The sequence below is a fragment of the Ranitomeya variabilis genome, chromosome 3 (assembly GCF_051348905.1).
Source record: "Ranitomeya variabilis isolate aRanVar5 chromosome 3, aRanVar5.hap1, whole genome shotgun sequence".
NCBI classification, from domain to species: domain Eukaryota; kingdom Metazoa; phylum Chordata; class Amphibia; order Anura; family Dendrobatidae; genus Ranitomeya; species Ranitomeya variabilis.
In genome coordinates this window covers 71,417,843-71,434,613 of record NC_135234.1, presented here as the reverse complement: position 1 = coordinate 71,434,613, position 16,771 = coordinate 71,417,843, and the positions used below count along the sequence as shown (strand labels likewise).

General features: G+C 44.9%; 1 protein-coding gene across 1 annotated transcript in view; it reads right to left on the bottom strand.

The window, feature by feature from the left end:
- Positions 1–16,542, bottom strand: part of DCBLD2 (discoidin, CUB and LCCL domain containing 2) — an 89,718-nt gene extending 73,176 nt beyond the window's left edge. Inside the window, exon 1 of the mRNA XM_077294129.1 lies at positions 16,199–16,542. Within this exon, the coding sequence (XP_077150244.1) occupies positions 16,199–16,301 (103 nt within the window). The 5' untranslated portion in view covers positions 16,302–16,542. The remainder of the gene's footprint in view (positions 1–16,198) is intronic.
- Between the last annotated feature and the right edge of the window lie 229 nt (positions 16,543–16,771).

Sequence of the window (16,771 nt, the reverse complement as noted above, 5' to 3'; positions counted from 1 at the left end):
TGGACAAGAAAGGCAGAAGGTTCTTAGTTCTAATTCTGGAGAAGCCCTTTAAAGGTAAGGGCTTGTATACAAGTGTTTTTGCTTCAGGAGAAACACAACAACGTTTTACAGCATCAGCAAAGTGAATGAGATGATGGTCAAGATGTCAATCGTTTCAGCGTTTTTCATACATTAAAATAAATTGGAAAAAGAAAATGCATCCAAAACGCATTTTTTCCTTCAAATTCTCAGCGTGTGAACGTAGCCCATATATATTGCGGCAGATTTATCTATACTGTAATTCTTAGACAATGCAAACCAAGACAGTCTTAAAATGCATCAAATGTATCAGTGATTCATGCTATTCGATAAATCTGCCGTATTTTAAAGACCCTCTGGTCTAGGTTAACATGACTAGTTAGTCAGTTTAATTAAGGCACATTATATCACCCATCCCTTGTAGATTGTGAGCCTTTGCGGGCAGGGTCCTTTCTCCATTCCTGTACCAGTTATGACTTGTATTACGATTATTGTACTTGTTTTTATTATGTACACCCCTCCTCACATGTAAAGCGCCATGGAATAAATGGCGCTATAACAATAAATAATAATAATAATAATAATAATAATGAGACCACGCACAACAGACCATGCCTCTTTTCCGACAAGCCATACTGATCTCAGCAAGGCCAAGCCCCTTCACAGACAGTGTCTAAATCACAAATATGGTGACTGTCAAAAGTTTTTTGGCACAAGCTACTCCAGAATGTTGGCGCATTTAGTTTAATAAATCTTCTCCATTAATATTATGTCTATGCAGAAAAGCACAAGGCCAGAAGGGGTTGTCCACAATTGAAAAAATAATAATGTTTTCTCTCCAAAACAGTGTTACATTTGTTATTACAAGTCATTCACTCAATGGACCCGGGCTGCAGTACCAGCCACCACCATCTGACACAGTGTGGCACCGCTTCTGTAAGAAAGCACAATCTTTTTTGAATCCAGAAAAGCCACTTTACAAAAACAAAAAAATCATTAGGCTCCTAAGCATTAAAATGGAGACGCAAACTTACTATTTGGTGACACAAGCGACCATTTCACTAGCGATCAGTATCCCTGCGTCATGTAACTACCAACACACCAAACATGGCTGGATTCTTTACCCATCCCAGAGCGACGTATATGGTGGCACCAAATAAAGGATGTAGTCCCTGTCTTCTGTTCTAGTCCCAATGTTATATGCTACAGTGCAAAACGTTGCCCCGGTCCGACTGGCTCATAGGCTCAGTGTAGCGCGAGTCCTGACCACTGTGTGAACGAGCCACAAGGTGAACCCTATTCTGATTAGTTCCCACCCAGGAATAATAGGGTGCATGTTAGCAGGCTAATCTTTGCCTGATTCACTAGCTTAAGGCCCCGTCACACTTAGCGACGCTAAAGCGATCCCGACAACGATACGACCTGTCAGGGATCGTTGCTGTGTCGCTATGTGGTCGCTGGTGAGATGTCAAACAGTGAGATCTTCCCAACGACGCAGCAGCGATGCGGCGACCTGTAGCGATCTGTACAACGATGTCGTTGGTCGTTGTGACCCTGTCACATGGCAGCTATTATGACGATTCAGACGTCGATGAGGGACGTCCTGTGTGACGTTGTAGTCAACGAGGTCGTTGGTAAGGTGTCAAACACAGCGATGTGCGCTACCCAGGGGGACCTCAACGATCAAAAAAAGGTCCAGGCCATTCCGACACGACCAGCGATCTCACAGCAGGGGCCTGGTCGCTGCTACGTATCAAACATAGCGAGATCGCTACTGAGGTCGCTGTTGCGTCACAAAACTTGTGACTCAGCAGCGATCTCGCTAGCGACCTTTAGTCCAGGCGGAGAGTCAGTGGTGCACAAATCGGGAATGGATGTGTCCGATGAGGTCAAAATTGCTCTTAAAGAGAATCTATCAGCAGGTTTTTGCCACCTAATGTGAGAGCAGCATAATATAAACACAGATATCCTGATTTCAGCGATGTGTCTCAGCAGGAGATTATCATTAAGAGGACTACTTGGCCTGCTGCCAGGTAGTCAAGCAAATTCACGACCTCTGAATAACCCCGTCCACTCCACGGATTGGTGGCTTTCTGTGTACACTGCCAATCAATTGTGAGGGCGGGGGTTATAGAGCTCCATCCTATTATATAATCGCCAGTTGGGACTTCCGGCCGCTGTCCCCGAATCCCATAAGGCACCGCGGCAGTGTCACTTGCGCAGGCGCAGTTTGAGGCTGCAAGGCTCGGCTCCCCCCTTTCCCTGGTAGTATGCATGGCTCACATTATGGACGGGGGGAGCCACGCATAGCAGGACAGGACGGGGGGAGCCACGCATAGCAGGACAGAGGACGGGACAGGACGGGGGGAGCCACGCATAGCAGGACAGAGGACGGGACGGGACGGGGGAGCCACGCATAGCAGGACAGGACGGGGGAGCCACGCATAGCAGGACAGGACGGGGGAGCCACGCATAGCAGGACAGGACGGGGGAGCCACGCATAGCAGGACAGGACGGGGGAGCCACGCATAGCAGGACAGGACGGGGGAGCCACGCATAGCAGGACAGGACGGGGGAGCCACGCATAGCAGGACAGGACGGGGGAGCCACGCATAGCAGGACAGGACGGGGGAGCCACGCATAGCAGGACAGGACGGGGGAGCCACGCATAGCAGGACAGGACGGGGGAGCCACGCATAGCAGGACAGGACGGGGGAGCCACGCATAGCAGGACAGGACGGGAGAGCCACGCATAGCAGGACAGAGATGAGTGGACAATACCCACCCGGCTTATACTCAAGTCAATAAGTTTACCCAGTTTTACGTGGCAAAAGTATGTGCCTCGGCTTATACTCTGGTATATACGGTAATTCATCTAATATAATAATCGCCAGTTGGGACTTCTGGCCGCTGTCCCCGAATTCCATAAGGCACCGCGGCAGTGTCACTTGCGCAAGCACAGTTTGTGGCCGCAAGTAAGTGACACATTGCTGGAATCGGGAACTCTGCCCCTACATCATGCTGCTCTCAGATGGGGCAGAAAAAAAACCTTGTGACAGATTCCCTTTAAGCTTTTCAGAAATGGTAATGCCACAAGGAGTTGGAGGCTTTAAGATGAGCTCATTAATAGCAGCACTCTCCTGTGGACTCCAAACAACCATCAATCGCCGCCAACATCCAGAATAGTGCAGCTCATGGCTCAGCGCAAGAAGCAATGAGTAAGTGCATAAACAGCGAGGCTGGCAGCTCCTACCGGGGTTTACAGTTTTAGGAGCCTGCACTAAAAAGGTCACAGCAGCAAAAGTAGCATACAAGGAATCCTGCCATCCCAGCACTACAGAGTTCAATTCTCACTTTCACAGTAGCTTTCAAAATAGTGATATAATTCTGCAGTGACTGATAATTTCTAGTGCTATTACCATGAAAAGTAAAGTATGTCTAAGAGCAGCTCTCCAGCCCCCTCCCCCAGCAGGAAGTCCCAGCGTCAGTGTTAAGCGTTTTAACATTCAGATTGAGAAGGGGTAGTCTGAGTAGTGGACCATCCCTTTAATGGAAAAATGGCAACATTTTTGGGAGGTTTTCACCTTGTATTGAAATGATCAGTACCCTTTGAAATTGGTATCACACACTCACTCTCCTCTACATTAGCCTGGTGAGGGCAAAACCGCGCCATTTACTGGGTCCTACACAACTGTAGATGTCAACATATGAAGTATGACCTAGTGCTCCAGTCTGTGTAATGGACAGGATCCTGAGGGAAAAAAAAAACCACTGTGTTATTACACATCAGGTGCTTTTCTTGGTAACTCAATGTGAATATAACCTAGCAGCACCCTTTATAATATACAGGTTATATTCACATTGAGCGGGGTAGGAAACCGGAGAAAACGCACACAAACGCCGGGAAAAACATACAAACTCCTTGGTGGGATTTGTACTCAGGACCCCAACGATGCAAAGCAACAGTGCTAACCACTAAACCACTGTGCTATCCATATGGACGTTCAGATTTAGCCATGACTGCGGTATTGTAGACGCTTCCTTCCAACCATCCCCCTTTTATAGCATCAGCACCTGTCATAACTTGTCGGGTGACCCGGGACCAGGGGCTCCTTCCCTGTCCCTAACGCTAGGGGCGCCCTAGCTCGCCCTGTTCCCTGGATTACTTCTGAAGGTGAAGATGCCAGGGCCACGTACCTTGCCTTATCCCCTGAATCTGTACCCTTCCCCCACTCAGGGAAGAGGGGAGTAGCAGTGCACCGTATTACATCAAACAGACTAATCAAGGTAACACAAACGGGAAAATACCAGGCATACAAATATACTCACATAAGAGGAATGCAACGGGAAGTGGAGGATGGGAAAAAAAAACAAAGTAGGAGAAGGAAAGGGAATCACACTTACTAAACCAAGCAACAGTCACAGATAAATCCACCAAACACCTACTCTATAACCACCAACTACTATCCTCCCAGCCATGCAGCAAAAGCTATCTCTGACAATGTGTGTCAGTCAGGACACAGATTATATAAGGGTATGTTTCCACGGTCAGGAAACGCTGCTTTTTTGACGCTGAAAAGAGCTGCAGCGTCAAAAAAGCAGCGTCCAGATGTTCCAGCATAGTGGAGGGGATTGTATGAAATCCCGTCTCCACTCTGCGTGGAAACCCGCACGCGGCGGCCCTGCGACTCCGGACATGCTGCGCGTCTTTTCAGATAGCATGTCCGTACACCTTGCGGGGACGCAGCGTCCCCGCAAGGCATATCACAGGGCCCTATGGGAGCGAGCGATCATCCCGGATGTGAAGAGTTAACACATCCGGCATGATCGCGTCCCAGGAAGGGGGCGGGGCTTAGCGCCGAGCGGCTTCGCCGCTGCGGCGATACCGCCACCCCTCCGTACCGTGGAGCCATACCCTAAGGGGAATGGCTAACCTTGGTCAGCTATGAGCCCAGACTCCCAGAGCTCCCTTTGCTCTTGATGCCTTGTGCCGCATTTCTAGCCCCCACGGTTCTCAGACAGATAAACCCTGCTCAACAGTAAACATCCCCCTTTACTGTCCAACCCCCTATAAACTTTTGACCCCACAGAGGCTGGGCCCATATTTATTTTAACCCCTGCTTGCCCTACAAAATAAGTCATGGGTCACTCAGCTCATAGCTTTGCGGAGGGCAATGTTTTTCCTTTTACGCCAACAGGTAGCCCCATTATCCAAATCTGTGGTAGTTAGACCCTTTCCCTACTCGACCTTGTCTTTCAGATTTTTAAGCACGCCTGATCAGTCCTCTGACAAATGAGACAGATTTCAGTCAGGTTAGATGGCCATTTACACACAAATGCAGTTGGGACAGGACAGGTCAGATATCTCTCAGGGTACAAGCAACCTTAAGTTGGCCATACACATTAGATGGCGGTCAGCCGAATGATGCTTTGACCGACAGCCATGTCAGCCGGCTCTCCCATGCACAAGAATGCTCGCTCACAGAGCGCTCCTGTGTTCTCAGTAATCACTGGCAGAACAATGTGATTTGCAGTGCGAAATCAGAGATGTCGATCAGGCACGCCCAACCACCAGCTGCCCAGTGACCCCCGTACATGTTAGACTGTAGGATGAACTTACAGGCTCGGCCGACAATAGTCTAATGTGTATTTGGGCCTTTATAGTGCAGTTATACTGCATTACACACACTCATTCGTCGGGTGAAATGATCTTTTTGGTCTGCACATAATCCTGTGTAAACAGGAGCTGTGTCGAGAACAATGGCAGCCTATGCGCACTGAACGCGCCATTACTGATCGATCTGTGCACATAACTGCAGTCTGTGTAGTTTTCACTTTAAGTGCCTCCCTTGTTCCAGCAGCACCATCACCGCAGAGCTGAACTTTTGGGTGTTTTCTCACATTGCACAGCCTGTGTTGTATAAGCTTCCTCCTCCATCTCACACAGCCAGAAACTTGCGGCAAACTAACAAGGGAAGTAATAATAAAAAAAAAAAATAAATAAATATGTAGGGAGAAATTCCAACATCAAGTGCACAAGGCCTGAATCATGGGCCTTACCCAGCAGGGTGAGGAAAGGGGGACAAAGTCCAAATGCTAACCAGAAGAACTGGGCACAGCTGCCGTTGTGACTCCACAATCTGATGTGTTTCCCTTTGATATACATGCTGAATAATGCCAAACCAGCTCACGACGAAGCACTGCGCTCTGCCAACTCCTTGCCTTTCTGACCCGAGTGTCAGCTGGTCCCAGGGCTCCCTCCATAACTGATGAGTATGGAGTTTACTGCATGTATAACATGACCATCACTCATAACGCTCTCAATAATCACCAGGGTATGGGTTTTTTCCCCCCATTAAATGTTTTAATTATCTATTACTTAACTGTCCTCAGGCAAAGTTCACACTGGGTGTTTTTTGCAGCTTTTTATGCAAATTTTCAGCTGCGTTTTACACAGACTATCAGATTTCAGAAATCTCAGCAACACAGCTTGTTTTTTTGTCATCAGGGTTTTGAGCTCCGATTGTTTTTTTGCACAACGGAGCAGGTCACTTTCAGTGTTTTTTCACCTACTGAAATGAATGGGTGGTGAAAAAAAATGTAAGTATCAGGTTTTGCTGCGTTTTTTGTGTCAAAACCTGATACTATAGAATAGGACTTTTTTTTCCCCCAACACTAAAGTTTATCAGCATGCACAAGAGACAAATTGAGCATGCCAAAAATCGCAACAAAAACCTGCTTTTTTCTGCCGCTTCTTTCCTGCCAAGAGATCAGGTTTCGCTGGAAAAAAAAAAAAAAGCACGCAAAAAAACCAAACAAAAAAACCCCCAAAAAACAGCCTAGTGTGAACTTATCCTACACGTCACTTTTCTAAATCTGGCAATGTTTTTTTCTCCTCCATTCATTTTTTTTGCTCTAAAATAGGCCCCCCCCCCCCCCCCCCCTCTTCCCCCAAGGGTAAATGTACACTTGTTAGCCAAAGGGGTGGTCATCAATACTTCTCTGTGAGAGTCTTCGTGGGAATCAAACCCTATTGTATAACTAGCTCAAACTTACATACAGTGAACAGGAGGGTCATAGCTGAGAAATGGAGAAGTGCTGGAAGAGAAGCAAAAACCATGGCAAGATGCAGAAGAACAGCAGCATTTACACCATATAAAGCAACAAAAGTAATAAAAACGTGATAGGTCTCCTGTAAAGGCGACCATTTCAGACATGTTTTAGCTAATACTGATGGCTAGAGATGAGCGAACCTGAACAGAAATGTTCAGCGTTCGTACCGGACAGTGACTGTTCAGGTCTGAACGCCGACCATGGACTTTATGCAATGTTTGGGGTAAGTCCGTGGTGGAGAGAGAGAATTTTTTTTTTTTTTTTTCTTACCAGTTTGGGTAACCACATTTTTTAATGGGGTTTGGTTTCTGGCGGAAGTTCAGATACTGTTCCAGTACCCAAACCTCCTAATGTTTGGGTCACGTACCAGAACTTGAACTTCAATCGGTCCGCCCATCCCTAGTGATGGGTCCTCTGCACAATTTTTTTTTCTGTAGATTAATCAACATTAGCCATCCTGCAGAAAAACAAAACACTATATTAAGGTTCAAATGTCCCTGCAAATCGGTCCAAGCACAGACCGGCCGTGTCTCTCCCGATCAGAGTATGACAGCCTCAGAGATATATGTCGGGCTTCAGAGACAACTGAAAGTTCTTGGATGCTGCTGAGTACTGCAGCTCAGTCAAAACTATAGTGGTCACGGTGGAGAATTATTGCAGGTCCACCACGTATTCATTTGAATAAAGTGTCGATCTGCCCTACCGGGTTATGGCCACTGTAGAGATGTCGGGGCTGCTGTGTTCCGCCAGCATCCGAGAACTTCCGATTGTCGCACCCCACTGATCAGGTATGAATGGCCGATCTTAAGAATAGGCCATCAATAAAAAGGTAGTGGTCAACCCCTTTAATAATAAGCTCCATAATAATAAGCAGCCACTTCGGCTACAGTAAATGGATGAAATTGTACTGTACTATAAAGCCGTCGCAGAGCACAGCGGCCGCGCTCATCAACCCTGGCGTTTATGGGCAACACTATATACATGTGTCTACTCATTAACTAAATTGTCCCTCAGGGGCCCATGTACTAATTAGAAAGAGCAGTGCTCCCTATTTACACTGAATACAATGCAATTCATTGGGAGAAGAGGGAAAAGAGTGATTAAAACAAAATCCATGAGTGACTAGATAAATTGTAGGGATAAACAGGTGGAGATAGAACAAGAGAAAGGGAGTAAATCTGCTAAACATTTTAGCTTGTGTGTTTTGTCCCCATTCAGACATCAGTTTTTAAGAATGTAAAGATGTGCCAGGTTTTCGGGCATATCAGAAAAAGTTTATTCTTGTCAGGACAGAGGCCAGATAATGAAGGTGATGGAGACGCTGTGGACAGTCAAGTGATGGCTCTGTCAGGGTTTCCCGTCAGAAAACATGGAGTATTGTATAAGTGTGAATCTAGCATTTCACATATATAAAAATAAAAAAATAAAAAAGGGACATTTCTCAACCTTCTTCTAGCAAAACTCAGTGAGAATTGGACAGCACTCGGATGCAAGTGTGCGCCATCAGACATCTTTATGGGGAAAAAAAATAGTTCAGGGAAACATCCAGTCATCATGGCAAAGATGGAAGTCCAGACCTTGGGTCTTGTGACGGAACAAACAGCATCATACGTATATATGATGGACTTGGTCGCGAGTTGGGTCTGAAATTGTGGACATAATATGGAATAAGAATATGGCAGCAATATGATTGTAAACAAGGTTTTTTGGGGCATATTGGGATCAGAGCTGGACCTCTTGCTCAGGACCACCGCTTTATGAGCCAGCGTTAAGAGCGACTGTAGGAGATCGGCTCAGTCTATGGTGGACCTGGCCATCACTGTATTATTATAGATGGCCATTCAACTGAGTAACATTCCCTTGCATATATTAAAAAAAAAAAAAAAAAAAAAAAAATTTTTTTTACTAAAACAGTTGCTTTCCCCGAGTTGGAGACGCTGCTTGACATGCTGGCTTACAAATAAGGGGGCTGTCTCATAGATGATAATCCCATAAGGGTCAGTCCTGAAAGACCTATGACCTGTTGCTGCGTTTTTTTGAAGGACACAGAGGAGAGCTGCTGACCGAGCTGACTGCAGAAGTGAAGAAGCATCGCCTCTCCAGAAGACACCTGTAAAGTGGTAGTCCCATGACAAAAGGTGCTGTAAACTTACATCTCAAACACATACCAAAAAATGGTCAGAAAACAGTTTCTTTGCCAGCTGGTCCTTAAGCTAAGGGATGGACAGATGGGCTAACGTACAACACCCCAGTGATTATCCTATTTACAAATGGACTAAAAGCATGGATGGGTTACGAAACAGTCGGCGGGCCCATGGGACATGAGCACTGCAGCGCACTTACCACATTGATAATTCAATGTTGGGATGAAAATTCCGGGACGCTGCTCCCCCATCTACTTGTTCTCCAGCATGATGGAGGTGTTCTCCCCAGAGGCACTGCTTCCCAAATACAGAGCAGCAGCAAGATCCTGAAAATTGTTTCTAAGAGCTCGGACTCCATAACTGTGGAAGAGTCTCTGTGGCACATGTCAAAGTAGTGCTAAAAGCTTTGACTTCACTACATGACACAAGAGGTAGGGCCACCAGCATCAGTCCCAGCACTGATGGGGCACGCTGCAGATTCGAGAATAGGCCACAAGCCTAAATTCAGCTGTCAATGGATTTCACCAAAACCCCCCCCCCCATGTCAATAGTCCTGCATTTAGAGCAACGACACAAACACAAGTCACTTTCTGGATTTTTCACTGCCGGAAGCAACAACTTTGTACGTAATTCAAAGTGAAAACAGAAGGGACAATCTGTTTTGCATGAAACCTGTCAACAATTTGGCAGTTCTTACAGCCAAGTTATAGGCTTTAAAATAGTGGAGTGACGGCAAGTGATCTTAGTTGTGCAACTTGTCTGAGCAGTCGTGTGGCTACAATTACCATGGAGCCCTAGCCTTGCGTGTGTAAAGTAAAATCCAACCTGTTCCACAGCAGAGTGAACTGTACAGCCAGCGCTGCGATCAATGGACGCCATGCTGTAACGTAAGTGCGGTGTATAACCCTCGCTCCCCCGTCACCTACATTCATTGCTAAGTACATTGCAGAATGAATGCCAGAAATTGTCAGGCTAACAGATAGACGTTACAGGAAACGTCCGACATTATCCCACTGACTAAAGATACAGCCACTTGATCAGGCCATGAATAACGACCAAATGCACGGTGGGAGAACGGACATTTTTTCTAAAGCTTCAGCTTTTGCATTAAAATAGCAGAAGCTGGGATGAGTTCACACCTGCGATCGGAGTTCTGTTTTTCTGCTCTTGTTAAGGGAGAGAAGACTCGTGGGGGTGGAATGGATCCATTTTATTAATGGACATAAACGGCGTCAGACAGACCCTATTGACTATAATGGGGTCTGTTTGGTATCCAATTGAGTGTCACTTGGGGGGAGTAGTATTATATATAAAAACAACAAAAAAAAAACAGTATGCTGTGTTTTCTTGTGGTAAAAATTAACCCCCTCAGTGACCAAGCCAAATTATACAATTCTGACCACTGTCTCTATGTAGTAATAACTCTGGAATGTGTCGACGGATCCCAATGATTCGGAGACTGTTTTTTAGTGACAGTTTGCACTTCATGATAGCGGAAAAATTTGTTCAATATGACTTGCTTTTATTTGTGAAATTTGGCAAAAATTTTCAAACTTCATTTTTAAGCCCTTAAATCAGAGAGTCATATCACACAAAATAGTTGATAAATAACATTTCCCACGTCTACTTTACATCAGCAATTTTTAAACAATTTTTGTTGTGAGGAAGTTAAGGGTTAAAAGATGACCCGCGATTTCTCATTTTTCCAACAATATTTACACTTTTTTTTTTTTTCCCCGGACCACACCACATTTGAAGTGAGTTTGAGTGGCCTATATGACAGGAAATACCCAATTAACCTTTTAGGTACTTCACAGGAACTGAAGCAATGAGGAAGAAAAAAAAAAAAAAAAAATGTTTTTTACTGTAGACCCAAATTTTGTTATTTTCACAAGGGTAACAAGAGAAAATGGACCACAAAATTTGTTGTGCAGTCTCTCCTGAATAGGCTGATAACCCATATGTGGGGGAAATCTACATTTTGGGCGCATGGCAGAGCTCAGAAAAGAAGGAGCGTCATTTGACTTTTCGAACGTAAAATTTGCTGGAAAAATTAGAGGGAACCCATGTTACGTTTGGAGAGCCCCTGATGTGCTAACAGTGGAGACTGCCCACAAGTGACCCCATTTTGGAAGCCAAACCCCTCAAGGATTTTATCCAGGGGTATAGTGATCATTCTGAACCCACAGGAAAACAGAATTTGAAACCATTAGGTTGTCCTATTGAACATGTTGTTGTTAGGGTAGAGCGCAAGTGCTCGCTAGTCCAGTTTGCATAGGGTGCTCAGGTATGCAATGGGGGGGGGGGGATCCGCGATACTTTGTGCATACCTGAGTACTCGATGCAAACTCGAGTAGCGAGCGCTTGCATTTAACACTAGGTGTCAATATCGTCACTTTTTTTTTTTTTTTAACTTTTGGAAAAAAATAAAACCTATTCTAATTCCAACCCTAACCCCAACTACAAGGTATGAAAAAAAAAAAAAAAAAAAAAATGTATTCGTTTTATTTTATAATTTTTAACTAAGGTGACAAAGGGGGATTTTATTTACTATTTTTTGTCACTTTGATCACAGTGATCAAAAGGAACCAACAGGAAAAATTCCATATTTTTCCGGCTGGCAGATCTTGGCGGGCACATTGTGCTCTCCATTTTTTTCCAGGAAGAGGGCGTGGAGAGCCGCCGGAGGTTTGCATCCCACACTCTAAAGACATTCTGATCAGAGCTCAATCTCTATTCCATCAGAGATGTACAATTAATGGTGTAGTTTAAGTGAGTAAAACCAGTACTTTTAAAGAGGTAATCTTACAAGAGGATCCCTGTTCATACACAATATTGCAAAAGTATTGGGACGCATCTCAAATCAGTGAAGTCAGATATTTCATTCAGTCCCATTGCCCCCCGGTGTATAACATCCGGCCCCTCACCGTGCCGCCTGCCATTACTAATATTTGAAAGAGAATGGATCGTTTTACAGATCTCACTGATACCAGAGCGGTCCTGTAATAGGAGCCACCGGTGTAACAAGTCGGTTCATAGCACTTCCTTCCTAAATATTCAACTATTAGTGACTTAATGAAAAATAGAAAGAAAATGCAACAACTCAGCCATAGAGTGGAGACTACGTAAAGTGACAGTGCGGGGTGAACGAGTGCATAAAGATCACCAACGCTCTAACTGAAAAATTCAACACTCCCTATGACTAACATCGAGAGATTCATGGCAGGGGTTTCCATGGCCGAGCAGTTGCATGCAGCCTTACATCACCAAGCACAAACACAAGTGTCGGATGAAGTGGGGTAAAGCTGCCACCACTGGTCTCTGGAGCAGCAGATACATGTTTTATGCAGTGACAGATCACACTTCTCTATCTGGCATCTGATGGACAAGTCTGGTTTTGGTGAATGTCAGGAGAACGTTTCCCGTCTGACTGCATTGTCTGAGCTGTAAGGCTTGGCGGAAGAGGGATAATGGCCGAAAGATTGCTTTTCTGGAGTCGGTCAAGGCCTCCAACTACCAGTGAAGGGAAATCTCAAAGTCAAGTCATTTTGAACAATTGTAGCTTCCAGCTTTGTAAAATGTTTGGGGAAGGCCTTGGGCAAGTTTGGTGTGAAGAACTTGACTGGCCACACAGCCCCATCCTAACACACCTTTGGAATGACTGTGGATCACCAGCACGGCCTATCTGCTGTGGACATTTCTTCACAATGTAATGGACTAAATTTGCAATCAAACATTAAGCTAAATCTGCTTGTAACAAAAAGGAGGGATCTCTTGTCCAGCGCAGATCTTTATAAAGGGACCCACACGGTGAATGTGCACATACATAGCAGGGGCACAATGAGATGGACTGTGTGGCTTTTGTCTTTGAGACGCCCATGTTAAATAGAGTCTCTTATTTTGGATGGCTGATCCTGACCTACATAAATGTATCACATGTACAGAGTGTAAAGAAACGGACACATTGCTCTAGGAAATAAATGCTGAATGGAACGGATCTGGCCCTGTATACATTACAATAAAGTTGCTTGAACCCCTGATTTCAAAGAGACCGGATGGACACCTAAAGTGTCATGTGAGCTACCAATGGTCAAAGAACAGATGATGTCTGGGGAGAGAAGGATCAGGTTTAAATTGGAAAAACAAAACAAAAACAAAAAACAAAACAATCATGTTGTACCCAGGTGAGAAAAGTCGCTGGCAAAATATTAAAAAAAAAAATTCAACACTGATCAGCGTCGGCCATCAGGAACGAGAGCTTGTGGATAATGTTATAAAATGATGATGACAAAAGGAAATGTTTATTACTTATTAATAAGATTAAAGGAAATAGAGAATCAGTTTTTTTGGGTGAATGGGGAGGGAAGCAATCATTGATCAATAAAGTGGGACATTGTATGATAGGTTATTAATTATGGGAAGTGCATCCTTACATACTGTAAGAATAAATCATGGAAGGTGTTACCAATCATTATCCACACTGCACAGTAAGGGCAATCAGTGCTGCCCTCCATGTGCCACCCCGTCCTCCATCCATGTGCCACCCTGTCCTCCATCCATGTGCCACCCCGTCCTCCATGCCACCCCGTCCTCCATCCATGTGCCACACTGTCCTCCCTAGGGAGTCTGAGAACTCAGACTATGGCAATCTGCGCACAGACTGATGCTGAGAAATCAATACCGTCCTGGCCTGGAGAACATTAATTCTACTTTACTTGTTAACCAAGCTGACTGGCGACGATTCCTTGAGGGTCAGCACGTCTTCTGCTAGAAGTCAATGACAACGAGCTGTGGGAACATCACAATGCAGTATACCGCTGTCACTTTATTCCCGTACATCAGACAGTAACTAATAAGTCCACAAACCACTTGAAACTCTTCTTAAAGGGGAACTCTCTCTCATATATATATATATATATATATATATATATATATACACACACAAATATATTTGTTTGGTGTTTAAGTAACGTGTACCCCCCCATCTTGACAGCTCCAGGACCCCTTAACTACACAAAGCACAGATCCATCATCCCCGACACGTCATGAGGCCTCGCTGGGACATACACATGCACTGAATTTGCTATGATCTGGATGATTTTTCCAATGGAAGCCTCATCTGACAGCAGCAAATTCCTGTACGTTTAAATATTTCTTGCGCCCTATGTGGAAAATTCACATTGAATGGCGGCTATAACAATGATGGTCAAGAGGGAGAAAGCAATTCTACAAAAAAAAAAAAAAAAAAATGTATTCAATATATCACTGAGTTTTGTGGTTATTCCCCTTTAAACACAGAAATCATTGGTAAAATATCCACTTATGAGGAACTTAGCAAAATATCACTCTTTATGGCCAGCAGAACACTGAGTAATATTGCCTTACTGTAACGTGCTACTTCTGCGCTGGAGGCTCAATAACAAGACATGACTGTGTGGCACAGGATCAGATGGACCGGGCTAACTGCACCGTGCAACAAACAGGGCATAGTAATGAGAATGCAGATGCATGAACTCAGATTTTAGGCCTGAAAACTAACCCCCCCCCCTTTTTTTTTTTTTTTTTTTTTTTTTTACATAAAATTGTCTTATATCCCAATGATCACAGGGATTAAAAGGGGTCAATTATAGTCAATGCTGCTGCACAATGGAAGGAAAAAAAAAAAAAAAAAAAAAAAACACAAAATCATTGTTCTGGGTGGTCTTCATAAATTTCATCAGCAGCAAGAGAGGAAAGGGTTAAAGTGGAGTGGAAAGCGCAAATGATGAAAGTGTAGAAGACATTATACACATGGAACAAATATACACATGGAACAAATATGAGAATCTGCTGCAGCATCGAACAGCAGTAGTGATATACATAATATATACACAACATATATACTAATAACTGCATGTTATACACACGATATCCCGGCCATAAATCTACACTATATATACAAAAATCTATATTTCAACTGCCACCAAAACAGACACAAACATAAGGGAAACACAAAAGGATACAATGTACAGAACACATTCCACATAGGTAACAGTGCAACAGTACGCTGCAGCGCAGAAAGTAATGGACGGATAGACACAATGAGCCATTCCTGAAAGATCACACCGATATATAATCTCTGTACCAAGGCTTATATACATGTATCACAGGCATGGAGAGAGGGGATTACAGTCACCACCACTAAATGGAAGACCCTTGTTCTGAGGGGGCTTCACAACAGCCCACCAAAGAGCACCGGCAGCCAACAAAGGGTTACAACCACAACTAGTGAGTGAGGCCCCTTATATTACTCCCATGTAACATAGATCACAATATGCTGCAGCGAAGGAGGATAACCGTGCAGGGGATCTAATCCCTGAAATAGATCACATCCACAGATCACACACAGTGTACAGAGCTGGGCTGGATCTACACACACAAATACTAACAGTGTGTGCATATATATTATGGAAACAGTGATATTATTATTAATATATATATATATATATATATATATATATATGTTGTAAGTGTATATTAGTGCATGTGTACATATTATATAAACAGTGATATGTATTTATGGAGTGAGTATATATAACACAGAGTGAAAAGTATGTACACAGTAATATATGCAGTGATATGTACACATATATTCCACACAGAGTGGGGAGTATACATGTGTGTGTATGTATTACATATTGGTATACACACACACACACACATCACAGAGAGTGGGGAGTATGCATGTAATATACAGTATATTGGTACACACATATATATACACACATATATATATATACACACATATATATACACACATACAGAGCGGGCAGTATACATATGTGTGCATGTACTATATTGGTATACATACGTACACATACAGAGTGGGCAGCAGACATAGCGCACATGCACTCCCCCACACCGGGACCCCCGGCCCCGCTCACCGTTTTGCGCCCCCGCAGTCCGGAGCAGCAGTGTTAGGACCCAGCCTGTGAGAAGCAGCGGCGGTAGCGGGCGGCGGCAGCTCAGCATCCCCCCGGTGTCCATCCCAGCAGCCGCGGCCGAGGTGAATACATGCTGGGCAGCGGGAGAGCGGATCCCACACTGCACTGATCACAGCGGATCCTGGCAGATCCCGGGAGCGCGCACCACTTCCGCCGCCGGACTCCCGTTAACCCCTGATCTCCTGGAGCCACACAGCGCTCTGCAACAAGTTCTCTCAGCCGCCGCTGCTGCCTCTGTCCAGCGTGTGCGGGGTTAAGAGGAGCTCTGACGGGCAGATAATCCCGCCCCCTCCTGATCTCTGAGTGGGCTTTGTGGATACCCCCCCCCCCCCCCCAAATGGAAGAACCCCCCACACACACTCACCCACCATATGTGACTCCTCCCACTATACATGTCACGTCCACAACCCGGAGTGTTTACTGTGTGCATAGTCACACGTGTCTGTAAGTGTGTCCCCGCACATGGCTGTATGGGGGCAGTGCTGGAGGGGGCTTTGCTTTTTGGGGGCAGTG